The sequence below is a fragment of the Lissotriton vulgaris genome, chromosome 6, assembly GCF_964263255.1.
Source record: "Lissotriton vulgaris chromosome 6, aLisVul1.2, whole genome shotgun sequence".
NCBI classification, from domain to species: Eukaryota; Metazoa; Chordata; class Amphibia; order Caudata; family Salamandridae; genus Lissotriton; species Lissotriton vulgaris.
In genome coordinates this window covers 135637029-135651586 of record NC_141694.1, presented here as the reverse complement: position 1 = coordinate 135651586, position 14558 = coordinate 135637029, and the positions used below count along the sequence as shown (strand labels likewise).

The 14558-nt window shown below is 44.9% G+C and overlaps 1 protein-coding gene across 1 annotated transcript in view; it reads right to left on the bottom strand.

Annotated features, from left to right (window-relative positions):
• SRP9 (signal recognition particle 9) overlaps positions 1-13728 on the bottom strand; it is a 52694-nt gene extending 38966 nt beyond the window's left edge. The window contains exon 1 of the mRNA XM_086926162.1: positions 13501-13728. Coding sequence (XP_086782288.1) covers positions 13501-13575 — 75 coding nt within the window. The 5' untranslated portion in view covers positions 13576-13728. The remainder of the gene's footprint in view (positions 1-13500) is intronic.
• Between the last annotated feature and the right edge of the window lie 830 nt (positions 13729-14558).

Genomic DNA, 14558 nt, shown 5'->3' with positions numbered 1-14558 from the left:
CTGTTCTGCAAAGAAAAAAAAATCTTTATTTACCTAAACAGCAATCTTGCCAGTTAACACAATATCTATTACAGAGTCGATATCAAATAAATGGGAGAAGGCAGTTTTGGAGAAGAGTTGCAAGAAACCCAGATCACAATGCCACTGTTCAGTGTAAAGCATACGCTTTAATCCCAGTCTCTCTTAAAGCGTATCATCGGGCTACAAAGTGAACAGGGAAGCTATTGTATCTATTCCAACTACACTTAGTACATTTTCCATCGTTTCAGTTCCAACCTAAACACAATGGCAATGGGGAACAAAAAAATATATTCTGTGGTTAGCTGTGCTATTTTTGGTTTTACATTAGAAAGAAAACAGACTGCAACCCTGTGATAACAGCTCTGGGAACAAAGCAACATTAATGTATTTTAGGAGGAGTAGTTTTGGCAGGGATAAAGCTGGTGCTGAAATGACACATTGAACACAAACTCAATTCAGCACGTATGTGCGAGAAAAATAACTTTGATTACACAATCAGAAGCACAACAATCAAATAGTAAAACCACCAACAGAGATTCTATACAACAGCTTCGGTATTAACAAATGCCTTCACTATCCATTACTCAACTCTTTCTCCACCATTAAACAGTCTGGCACCTTTATAAAGTGTACTGCTTATTGATAAGGAGCAGGGTACAGCCATATAAAGGCATGCTAAATTAGTTAAATTGGTCATATCTGCAAATCAAAATAGGGAATTCAAGGTGGTATTTAAAAATTTTAAAAATTATTGTACAAATAAGCAGCCCATGATTACAATCAAGAATTAGTAAATCAACGCACTTATATACAAGGATACACAGTCGTCTAGGATCTGTACTTTTCCAGTGGATTTCATATTGGATCCCAATTTTTGGGGCATCCTCTGCTTCGATATACAGATTTTTCTGCCAAACAGCACCAGTCCGGGTCGTTTCCAACGAGAGAGCTTTAGTGGTTCCTATGCCCTCCACAACCTCGCTATGATGCGCTTTACCACCCCGGATGCCAGTGTGAGCCAGGTTTTCATGTGTGAAGGTCACCTGGACTCACCCATGACGGCCAATAAATGCCAGCGAGCATCCGGGGGTATCTGTGTGCCCAGCACTTAAGACATTACTCCAGGCACCCTAGTCCAGTAGTGTTGAATTTTAGGGCACTCCCAGATAATATGGGAGAAGTTGCTTGCCCTTCCTCACACCCCAACGGAGTGATCAGAGTCTGACCTGTTTAGTTTGAGGTGGAGCGTGGTGGGGCTTAGGGGGGTAAGGGGAAGGGGAGTAGGTATGATCACTGTAGGACTCTGAGCTGGATCAATCTAAATCTTACAACACACAATACCACTAGGGAAAAAGGGTCCAAGGGATTGCTTTACGACCAACTACAGATTTGTCATGGGGACGAGCCTTGCATTTACACTGTGTTACGTTGGCATGAGCTTATTAGAAGATTAAACGCCATTTTTCCTTTCTGCTGCCTTTGCACACAGCACAAATTATTATAAATTTGTAGAATTTAGCAGAGTGTTTTGCTTCACACGAGAATAATATGTTTTTCTATATTAGCAGCCTTGCTTGGTCTTTGTCTGTACAGTGAGTGCCGAGGCCGTCAAGGTTATTTCAACACAGTGATTGTTGTTCGGACTGATCAGCGCACGTTCTAGACATAACATATATGCAGCTGCGGCCACCTCTGATTTTGGCGCGTTTAATAATGCACTGCGTAGGCATGAACACACACATTTGGAGAACATTCGCATGCAGACAGCTGTGGCAGAAACTGATGTGATCCATTTCTGCTAGGACCAGAGGTATGGGGCCGCCCTTGTAATCTCAAGAGACCTTCTGTAGATATAAAATAACCTACTAGCAAGGGAGGGTGAGATATAGGTGTAATCTAACCAGTTTCCATTTAGCATTGTAATATGCTTTCTCCCTTTGTATTTTATGGAATAGTAACTATGCTGATAATCTTGTTGCCTATAATGTGTCTGCTTGTATTAGCTAAGATACTGCGCATGAGAACACGGCATTAGAAATAAATATTTCAAATTTGCTAGTGTCTCCTTTTACTCCCTGTTCTGGACTGATATGAGAGTATAACGAAGGGGGTGTTCATGTGTTCCACATTGCCGGAGGTATTTTAAGTTCCATGTTCTTGGTTGTCTAATCATTGGTGTTAAGGAAGAACCAATGAGACACAGATTGCTAGTCTGGTGGGGGATTTTGGCTACTAAGGTGAGTTTTAGCACACCCTAATTCACTGAGGTTCCAAGTCTCTATGCACAGTTCTGTGTAGGAGCAGAATCCCTGCTACAGATTCAATCCCCAAACGCATTAGAATATATAAACAGAATCTGGTGGTCTAAGCGAAAAGAACATGTGCAATACCTGGTTACATAGCCCACAACCTGTGTATGACGACAAATATCACCTCACCCATTAGGATGGTCTACTATATAAAAAAGTGACTATTATGGGCATAGTCTGATTTCCATCAACTGCCCTTCGTGGCCAGTGTCATCATCTGGATCTCCTGGCTTCCTACCACAACACCTCTTGATCAAAGAGGGAAATTATGTGGATCGGATTTCATAGTATTCACTGAAATCTCTTCAAAAATAAGCAAGTAAGACCAATGACCTACTTGGTCCATCTTTTGCAAACTATGAATCTCAGATATATGGTAGGACAACTGATGGAACGTGTTAGTGCAGTGAATGTGAACAATTAAAAAGGATATGGAAGAGAAAACCTTGTTTATTTCAATATCTCATCCAAACCGGTTAAAAAAAGGGTGCAATAGCGCCTTGTACCAAATATGCCGCTGATCTTATTGGTCAACTAGTTTCAGCCAAACTGAGCCTTAAGCCCTGGCTTTCTTCATGACCCTAACTTTAAAAAGCTACTGCATACGTGAAATAAACTCTTGTGCAAGTACAAAAATCAAATTAATACCTACATACAGGAAGGGTGATCTTTACACCTTTAAAAATGGTGACAAACAAATTTTTGGAGCACAGAACCAGTTCTGACATCTTGTCCTTTACTATGTACTATACAAATTGCCATCTCTTTGTGTAATGGACAGATACACTCACCTGTCCTGTGCGAGGTATAGGCCTCACCTCACCTAGTACCCACTCAGGTTTCTGAGACCCCGCCCTGTAAGAAAATCAATTTACTTATATGGCGGGCGCCTACAGTGTTAATGCTGGGTAAATTACACTCAAATCCCCAGTCCATAGTTAAAAAGCAATCATAACAAAACTTTTCTCTCAGAAGTAACGCCTCTAAGACTTCATTCTCTCTCAAGCCCATCTCAGGGTCATAGATGTATTAACCCATACTGTTTTTCAATGTACATAGAATCTACCATAACACGTTATCTGTGCCCAGTTCCCAGACTGCTTGAGCAGGATAGATACATTAATATGTTCATGTTCCACTCGCACTTATAATGGTTTTGTCTTGGTACATGACAAAGCTGATATTAACGAGCTCGCTATTATCAGCTTTGTCATGTACCAAGACAAAACCATTATAAGTGCGAGTGGAACATGAACATGTTAGTTTATCTATCCTGGCTATTTTAAGATAGAATAAGGAGCACAGACGTGTTTGTAATACTCCAGCAGACTCTAGGTTGTGGATGCACTTTCTATGCAAGGCATGTAGTTTTGCACTCTCAGGGAAGTTGTGTAGGTTCGAGAGTACACATCTAGTACACATCTGTTATGCCTTTTTCTCAAGCAGTCTGGGAACGAGGTACAGATAACTTGTTATGGTAGATTCTAAGTACATTGAAAAACAGTATGGGTTAATACATCTATGACACTGAGATCGGCTTGACAGAGAATGAAGTCTTCGAGGCGTTACTTCTGAGTTTTCTTATGATTAGTTTTTAACTATGGACTGGGGATTTTCAGTGTAATTTACCCAGCATTAACACTGTAGGCGCCCGCCATATAAGTAAATTGATTTTTTTTACAGGGCGGGGTCTCAGAACCCTGAGTGGGTACCAGGTGAGGTGAGGCCTATACCTCGCACAGGACAGGTGAGTGCATCTGTCCATTACACCAAGATATGGCAATTTGTATAGTACATAGTAAGGAACAAGATGTCAGAACTGGTTCTGTGCTCACAAAATGTGTTTATGTCACCATTTTTACAGGTGTGAAGATCACCCTTCCTGTATGTAGGTATTAAATTGATTTTTGTACTTGCACAAGAGTTTATTTCACGTATGCAGTAGCTTTATAAAGTATGGGTCCTGAAGAAAGCCAGGGCTAAAGGCCCAGTTTGGCTGAAACTAGTTGACCAATAAGATCAGCAGCGTATTTGGTACAAGCCGCTATTGCACCTTTAATAGGTTTGGATGAGATATTGAAATAAACAAGATTCTCTTCCATATCCTTTTTAATTTTTCACATTCACTGCACTAACACGTTCCATCAGATGTCCTACCATATATCTGAGATTCATAGTTTGCAAAAGATGGACCAAGTAGGTCATTTGGTCCTACTTGCTCATTTTTTAAGAGATTTCAGTGACTACTATGAAATCCGATCCACATAATTTACCTCTTTGATCAAGAGGTGTTGTGGTAGGAAACAAGGAGATTCAGATGAGGACACTGGCCATGAAGGGCAGTTGATGGAAATCTGACTATGCTCATAATAGTCACTTTTTTATATAGTAACCGACCTAATGGGTGAGGTGATATTTGTTGTCATACACAGGTTGTGGGCTATGTAACCAGGAATTGCACATGTTCTTTTCGCTTAGACCACTAGATTCAATATAAATCTTGCCCGTATGGCAACCTTCCTGTGGCTCTGGATTGCTTCCTGCTAGTCGTCATCTTCCAGGAGTCACAAGTCCGATTCCCACACTGCTCTCAACGGGCCTAGGGGTTCGGGGAGGTTGTTTATTATCCTTCGGATGTGGGGATGTTGCTTTGTCCATCTTGGGGTCAAGCAGCAATCGATCCTCCAGTGGTGAGTATTCAGGCAGCGTTTCCCCTGGTGGTTTGTAGTGTCGTAAGGCATGTCTCAGTTATAGGTAATGGAGCAGTTCTCCGTCAGCCATTTGGTATTCTGTCAGGAGTGCCTTAAATTAATGCATTCTCCCACCCGCCATATGTTTCGAAGGGTGTCCAAGCCAATTAGGCTCCATCTATGAAAGCCCTGTAGGCGCCCCACAGTGCATCACTTTCCCACATTGGTGTGAGTTGAGTCAGCCTAGAGTCCCATCCCAGCAGCCTAGTAGTTACTTGCAACGCTCGTGAGAGTTGTGTGGGGGCAGGTAGCAGTTTCCCCCTTTGCCTACGGTACAGAGCCGTTAGGTGTCCTCCGTTACCCATCACGTGCCGGTCGACCTTATATGCCGGCTCAGTGTGGGGCCCAAAGACCCTGCTGTTGGCATTGATAAATTGGGCTGCTAGGTAATAGTATCGGGTGTCTGGGACCATCACCCTGCCCTCATACAACCTGTACTGAAGTTTGCATAGTGCTATGCATGGTTTGCCAGCTTCCCACAGAAGGTTGAGTTGTTTCCGCTCCATGGCACTGAAGAAGGTGTCTGGGATCTTGTATGGGGTGATCTGCGTAGAGTATGTGCGGTACGGCCATCCTTTTAAACAGTACTGCTCTGCCCAGGAGGGAGATAGGTAGACGTTGCCAGTGCATTATGTGGTCGCGCAGCCTCACCAGTTTGGAATATATGTTTAGACTTCGGAATTCCTTGACTGTCCTTGTGACCAATATGCCTAAATCTGTGAATTCATAATGTTGTGTCAGGGCAGAGCAGTCAGCTGTGAGCGGTGGAAGTTCGCCAGCGAGATTAGGATAGGAGGAAGGTCATTCCAGGTTCAAGCGCCTCGTTCGTGGAATGAATTACATTTACATCAGGGGTGTTGAATTTAATAAAATATCTACTTGTCCATGGGGCAGGTTGCCTCATGAATCTACTTGTCCTGTAACAAAATCCACTTGTCCCTTTGATGCCATGTAGTATTAACAAATTATGGTAGCAATCTCATTGTATAAGCGTTCTGATATAGCCTCTCTGATTATTTCAGGGCTCATACCATAGTAGTGTTTAAATATTTGCAATCCCCTTATGTTGTCACGTTTCTGCAGATCTAAATACTGGGGCTGAAAGTAGTGGTAAGCAATAGTTCCAGGGTTAGAATGCCCTTTTGAGACTGTGCAAACCTACTAACTTGCATGTTTTAAGGGTTTTCAACAACTCTTCTCTAATCTTTTCCCATACTGAGAAATGTTGGAAATTTACTCCCGAAAATGGCAGATGTAGACCTTCTTCCAGGGTTGGGGAAAAAAGTGGTCGGAAGGAAAGTGAACTTGCAAACAATCAGATTTTTGCTTGAGCAAATCTACACATCCAATTTTGCTCATGCTAAAATGCAGTTCAAATATTTTCTACGAGTACTATATCTTGTCCTACTTTTGTAAATTCTTTGGAATTCACGAAAGCCGTATAGCTGCACTTAATTCAAGGACATATACCATTGGTGCACTTTTGAGACTTTGTTTAAAAATTGGGCCCATAGTTTTTATCTGGTGTTGACCATGACCCTTTGCATTTATTAAAATCCTGTCTCTCTGCATCGGCTGGTTTCACAGTAACCACATTCTGCTCTTCCCCAAGGAGCATATTGGCACACAAAGTAGTTTTATTCAGTGCTAGTAACTACTTTGGCAGTGTGTGCTTTGAAAGACCAAAAAATATTTTTGCTTTTGCCAATGTTTGTTATGATGGTGAGGGCCCGGCAGCTCCCACACAAATATGGTTTTACAAAAACCATGCCAAAACAATGCACACATTGACAAAAGTAAAAAGCTAACTACCAATTTCATACCTACTGGCTTTGCCAATGCTTGTTTATCTTTGTTTCCCATAATCTTATTGAAAGTGGTTACACTGATTTTCCATTATACTAGCATGCATCAACACATGTTACTAAATGATGCTGCAAACAGTTGTACCTGCAATTTTAAAGTAGTTTAGCTAAATGTTTTTTTCATGCTTTCATTTTTTAGGAACATTTTATTTTGAAAGCCAAGTATCATTAATCTTGCTTTCAAGTTCTGCAAATGTTTGCTTCAAATCAGAGAGCATTCTGGGAGCATTAAACATAGCCTCACATTGCTAAACTATGAAAACATGTGTACACTTTTTATACTGGAACCACTGTCAGTAGTGCAGTCAGAGCTTACAACATTTACTTGGAGTGCCCACCTTAATCATATTAATTAATGAACCATAAATACAAGTTTGAACAGCATTAACATATGGACAGAAATATTACCTTAACTGCAACCACGCCCGATCCATAATGTGGTACTGCAAACTGGCAGCAAAAGTGTTTGTGCTGCATGGGGTTGGGCCTGCTTGTCCCAAGGACAAAATACACATGAAAACTTGTTGCCCTTGACCCCAAACAATATGTCCTGGGAGTCGGGATAGAGGAATTCCACATCCCTGGATTTATTACTCTACATCAGAGACCTGACCCACTTACCACCGGCGCTTTCCGATATATTCCGCATATTCGGAGAGATGTCGGGGCTTAAAGTCAACTGGGCAAAGTCTGGCGTGTATTCCTTTGACGCTGATAAGCCGGAATGTGATATCACAGTCCAAGGTGAGCGCCTCGCGTGGTACCCTACCACGTTTCGATACCTGGTGATATCGGGACCCAGCTGTCTATTGGAAGGCAATCTGATGCGGACGATTACTTAGCTTACAGCGCAAGTAACGTTATGGAACTCCCTTCCGCCCCATCTCGCTCCTCCCCTTCCCTGCAAAAGTCATCGAGAAAAACATCAACAAGCAGCTGACAGCCTTCCTGGAGACGAACGGCTCCCTCGATCCATCGCAGTCCGGATTCAGAGCGAACCACAGCACCGAGACCGCCCTCATCGCGACCACCAACGACATCCGGACCCTGCTGGACAACGGAGAAACCGCCGCCCTCATCCTGCGCGACCTTTCAGCTGCGTTCGACACTGTCTGCCACCGCACCCAGACAACCCGCCTCCGCCACGCCGGGATCCAAGGAAAGGCCCTGGAATGGATCACCTCCTTCCTCTCTGACAGAAGCCAAAGAGTCTGTCTCCCGCCCTTCCTCGCAGAAGCCACCAAGATCATCTGCGGCGTACCTCAAGGCTCCTCGCTCAGCCCCACCCTCTTCAACGTCTACATGAGCCCCCTCGCAGCCATCGCACGCAAGCACAACCTCAACATCATCTCCTACGCCGACGATACCCAACTGATCCTCTCCCTCACCAACGACCCCACCTCCACCAGAGCCAGCTTCCAGGACTGAATGAAAGACATCGCAGACTGTATGAAGCTCAGCCGCCTGAAACTGAACTCAGACAAGACGGAAGTCCTCATCCTCGGCCCATCCATCTCCGCCTAGGTCGACTCCTGGTGGCCCCCTGCTCTGGGCCCCCCACCCAAGCCCACGCACGCAACTTGGGCTTCATCCTTGACTTCTACCTCACGATTGCCAAGCAAGTTAACGCCGTTACCTCCTCCTGCTTCAACACTCTCCGCATACTCCGTAAGATCTTCAGCTGGATCCCCACTGGAACCAGGAAAACGGTCACCCAGGCCCTCGTCACCAGCAGTCTGGACTACAGGAACGCTCTCTACGCTGGGACCACCGCCAAACTACAGAAAAGACTCCAGCGCATCCAGAACGCCTCAGCACGACTCGTCTTGGACATCCCCCAACACAGCCACATCTCCGCCCACCTGAGGGACCTGCACTGGCTCCCCGTCAGCAAAATGATCACGTTCAGACTCCTCACCCACGCACACAAGGCTCTCTGCGACTTGGGCCCCGACTACCTCAACAACCGCCTCACGTTCTACACGCCAACCCGCCAGCTCGGCTCCGCCAGCCTCGCCCTTGCCACCGTCCCACGGATCCGCAGAACCACTACCAGAGGAAGATCCTTCACCTGCCTGGCGGCCAAGACCTGGAACACCCTCCCCACCCACCTACGACTCACCCAGGACCATCTCTCCTTCAGGAAGCAACTCAAGACCTGGCTTTTCGAGCAGTAGCAGCCCCCCCAACCCCCAGCTCCTTGAGACCCTAGGGGTGAGTAGCGCGCTTTACAAATACTCTTGATTGATAGATCCTACTGTCCTACTGGGCCCCACGCAGTGACCGCTTCCGCGGATTGTGATGGGCTGACACATTGCAGTACCCAGGGGCGAGAGTGCTTTACTTGGGCAATGAACGGGAGACACCATTGGGGACGGGGACATTGCAGCACGATGGACATGACCTGACACACTGAGACACTCAGAATGTCTGGACCTCATTTGCCATTACACACCCTCCCCTCTGCCTGAGATGGCGCCTCTTGGCCGGAGTACACCCGATCTAGATTGCTGGAGGTGCACCTGATCGACTATAAGGGTTCTAAATTGCGCCTGTATTGCTGGTTTAAAGAAAAAGGTGCCTTAACCCGCTTGTTTGCCTTACAGGTTGCATGTGGCAGTGGTGATTATTACAGCAGACTGTTGTTTATGGATATCCTTGCACAGCTATGCTTGATATATTTGCCTTTTTTCTTCCTCTTGTTGGGTACAAGAGATGGATATAGGAAAAAACAAAAAGTGTACCAATTAACACGATTGCTGTTTTCTTTGTTGTTCTCATGTAACCTCATACACGAAAGGAAATAATAATAACATATTAAAACAAAAAAAATGAGAACAATTGAGGACCCGGACCCATCTCCATTGAACAGCTAGAGATTACTGGAAGCTGCAGCAGTCTGGGCAAAGATTCATTTGGAGGCAGCTAAAACTAGCAGTTTTAGCCTGGATGTGTAGGCCTGCTCAGAGGCAGTGTGCATTGCTAGGAATTGAACAGCTTTATGTCCAGAGCTATAATTTGACACGGCTACCTTGTTGCACAAATTAGTTAGGATTACGGAGGGAAAAGGACTCTAGGGAAAAGCACGTGTGCGAGAAAGCAGTGCAGGGGAGAGAAAGCAAGCAAGCACACCACAGGAAGAAGTGACAAGCAAAGGTGAGTGCAAAAGCACAGCTAGGAAGAGACATGGGAGACTGCTGCAACACAAGCACTCATGGACTGCTTAACCAAAAGGAAACAAGTGGGAGGGGTGGGGGGAGTGAGCGCACGCTAGGCAGCAGCTGTTTGCTCTTTTTCAAAGCACACACTTGTGCTTGTGGCGCGCCGTTGCGCGCTCCCGCAAGCTGTATGCCGCCACGAGTATGTGCTTGAAAAAAGAGCTGCATGACGGCTAAAGGTCTCCTATGCAGCGCAGGCTAGACCTAAAAAGGGTGTAGCAAATGCTGATAATCTTGCGGACAGTGGGAGGAATAGAGCACATAACTGATTGGAATTAAAAGTTTTGCCACTATCGGTCCACATTCTAAAATTCAAAGGTGGAAGGTTACATTTCTTTTAAAAATGAAACCCAAAGTTATGTATCACAATTTCATCAAGGCACTGGACACGAATGGCAAACTTAATGGGATTAGACGTTTCCTTTCAACTTGCAATGGGTTCGACAAAAGATGCAGCAGAAAGGAGTATTTAAACGCTGCAATGGTGTGGTCTGTGTGAGGCAGCAGGGAGGGATGGCTTTAAGGATGAAAGAAGGTTATGAAGTGAAGGTTCAAAAGAAGGACCGTCAGCAGGGGGTCCTATTTCTTCTGTATACAAACTAGGAATCACTGATATGTTGCGATGAGGAGTCAGTCTCCAGCCTGTCTCTACAGAGTGTATGGTGTGAGTTTCCGGCATCTAAAACAGGCAGGCAACTTCATAACTCACAAAGCGAAATAAAGTATGTAGGTGTGCAAGAATGTTGGAAAAGTTGCACACTCACAGTTAGCGTTGAGATTGGCTTTCAGAGCTAAGCTGAAAAGCCTAACAAGCTAGACAAGCATTTGCAATAGGTCTCGCATTAGGAAAGTGTGAGCTATTGGTATTGTAAATGACATTTTTTTAATATGTGTTGGCTTTGAAAATATATAAATTAATAGCATTGTTATTCACAAAGCCAATAGCTTACACTTTCCTAATGCGAGTCCTATTGGCTATGGCAATGCTTGTTGGTAGCAAGCAAGGACAGTGCTGTTGTGGTGCTGAGTGATGATGTGGTGGTGTATTAGAGTGACGTGGTGGTGTCCCCAAGTGATGTGGTGGTGTCCCCGAGTGACGTGGTTAAGTTGGAGGGTCTGGTCAGAGGAGGATACATTAACAATATACATGCTGGAGTGAGAGGCATAGGAAGCTAACAGCATAGTATAGTTAGGTTTGGAATCATGTCAGCAGCGAATAGTAGCAGAATCAAAAGGTCAGGCCAAAGATGTAGCGCTGGCATGCTGAAAAAACGTTCAAGTCTTGCACAAAATAATAGTAAAACAAACGCATCACCTAGAAGTCCAGGTTAAATTTATTGTCCCAGCTAGAATATTTTTAAATCCTTCTGAAAAAAAGATTGCTGTCTGTATACAATACATCCACAAATCATACACCTGGAGTAAGAGGGCAACTGTTGATGACGTTTCTGAGACTCCAGTACAGCCAGAGTGGCTCTCTGCGGCCGATAGTGTTTAAAAATTATATATATATATATATATATATATATATATATACACACATGCATACATACATTTACACACTGTATCCAAACACATTTGCATTCTGAGATGGTTTAAAATATGTTTGGAGTCAGATTACCAGAGGCTGGAAGAGCTGCGGTCTCCGGTTTAAACCTGCCCTGGAGGTCGCCACAAATATTTACACACAGGTCTCTTATTTGTTGTGTTTTCCATGGCAAACGTGGTGAATGTACACTTTACCATTGGCAGTGTATATTCCCACACCGTCCCCACATAAATAAATGTAAACAATTTTAACATAAGCCTTTCACCAGTCCAAACATTTAACATTGAAGTAGGGACACTGCTGGCTTAAAATAGGGTAACGTAGCGTTACTAAAGGCAAACTCCATACAGGCTTGGCATTCAGGATGGGCACAGCAGGAAACTAGGAATGACTATGGGGGAAGTACCAAAACAAGCTTTCGGCATTGCTGGGTGGGGGGGGGGGGGGGGGGGAGCAGCAGTAGCCTTTGATGTGGTAAGAAGTAAGTGTAAGTGAGAAATGGCAGAGGGAAAAAGAGCCACTGCGAACAAGTAGGTGGTAGTTAGTGCGCAATGAGAGTTAAGAATAGACAGAGCGAATGTAAATAAAGAAACTTTGAGTAAGGGGGTGAGCGCTGTCATTTACAGAGACGAAGCCTGGTGGGGGGGCGCGATGCGAGCAAGTGGGAGGGAGAAGCGTCACGGTTGATGGCATCACAGAGTCGAAACCCGGAGGGGGGGGGGGGGGGGGGGGGGGGGGGGGGTGCGAGCGAGTGGGAACGGGCCAAGCGCGCACTGGAGACGCATCACGGTTGCATGCATCACAGAGTCAAAGCCTGGTTGGGGGGGCAGGATGCGAGCGAGTGGGAGGAAACGGGCCAAGCGCGCGCTGAAGAAGAGTCACGGTTGAAAAGTTAACATGCATTGTAGAAAATCCGGCTGGTTCAAGAGACTTTGGTTCAGATGTAATAGGTTTCGAGTAAGTAAAAGTACTCTACCTAGAAAATATTTGGTATGTAAATGATACAGCAAACAGAAAAATAGTATTAAAATGATTTCAGATTACAAATATTTTTTTCTTTAATGCAAGTGTTGTTATAGTAGTGTATTCGATTATATCACTACATTCACAGGTGGTGAAAGTACATTTTTTAAACATGAACTTTAAACTTTCTCCAATGCTCTGGCAAGAATTGTCGGTCTGCCACGTGCACAATATATTTATAAGGCTGTGCACGGATGCTGAACTGAAACCTTACATGGTGGTCTCAGTTCGTAGATTCATACAATTTGTTTAAGAGTCATATATGCTTCAAGAAAAGAGTTAGTTCTCTCTTCGGTTTAAGATATTCGTCTTCTGTGGGAAGCCACATTACTGGGGCAGCCATGCGATCTATAATTTTTATCAACATTACATATTAACACATTATGTGGAGAAGCCGGCTTTTAACATAAGTGTACTCGTTATACTTTGTACAATTCAATCAATGCTTGCTTGGACTGCAGCACAGACTCCAGTTGTAAAGGTGATGTCGGGCGTATTCCAATATGTTCACAAATGCCAACCTTTCGGTTTAGGCAGATAAAGTTAACGATTTTTTCTAACAAAAAATCAACTACTTGACCCGTCTCTCGCCACGTTCAGCACTTTTATGCAAGTGACTGGAGGGGGAGGTAGTCATTGCCCCTATTTTACTTAATCTCCATTCCATCAGTTGCCTTATGTATGTAGGCTCGCATCTGTGTTCTAGATAGGTCTTTATACGATCACGTACAGTTTCACGGTTGCCGTGCGGTGTGGTACACTTACCTTCATGGGGTCGGTCTGGTAGAGCTTCTCGGCGGCCCTGGAAAACTCCTCCCAGGTCTGGTGGTAGTAAGGCATGGCTGGCAGGCGCTGTAATCACAGCCGGTAGTGACCCGCTCCCATCACAGGAAACCAGCGAGTGAGGAGGACGTCACGTGACGTGACCCGTACGTAGCATATAAGGGTCACGCATGCGCAAACTTTCCGCTTTAACTTCCGACGCTGAAAGACAGCTGGCAGTGGGCAGGAGGTGTGTTCGTCTCTCATTGGTCTTGGCAGGAGAGAATGGGTGGAGCGAAAGAAAACAATAGAGTAGAAAACAGCTAGAACGTCTCTTGAGACGCTCTATCTCCTTGTAGTTTTCTTGTAATTGTTATGATTGAGGAAGAGGTTAGACGTGATTTGCGTTCGCTTTTGAGAGTTCTGTTTACGGTCTTTGCTTTTATTCGGGAATATTTGAGAAGATTGGGCAGTAGATTCTACTCGAAGCCTGCTAGGAAAGACTTATAGTACAGGCATTCAATTTTTATCTTCACTTGCAACCTTTTTGTAGCACCTTAAGATATCCTTGATCCACGCAGCGGCTTGCTGTTTTCTGCTGTGCTCGGATACTTTCAGCCAGATTCATCAATGTCCCGATTTGCGAGTCCTTAATAGCCATTATTAAGGAATCGCTATTAATGACTCGCAAAACGGGATTCATGTAGAAATCGCAATATTATTTGCGATTTCTACAGCTTCAATCAATCATAGCATTTGTATAGCGCGCTACTCACCCGGAGGGGTCTCAAGGCGCTAGGGGGGCGTGGGTCTGCTACTGCTCAAAGAGCCAGGTCTTGAGTTGCCTCCTGAAGGAAAAGTGGTCCTGGGTCAGTTGGAGGTGGATGGGGAGGGAGTTCCATGTCTTGGCTGCCAGGTAGGAGAAGGATCTTCCTCCGGTGGTGGCTCTGCGGATGCGTGGAACGGCGGCGAGGGCGAGGCTGGTGGAACGTAGCTGGCGGGTGGGAGTGTAGAAGGTCAGGCGGTTGTTGAGGTACCTGGGGCCCAGGTCGTGGAGAGCC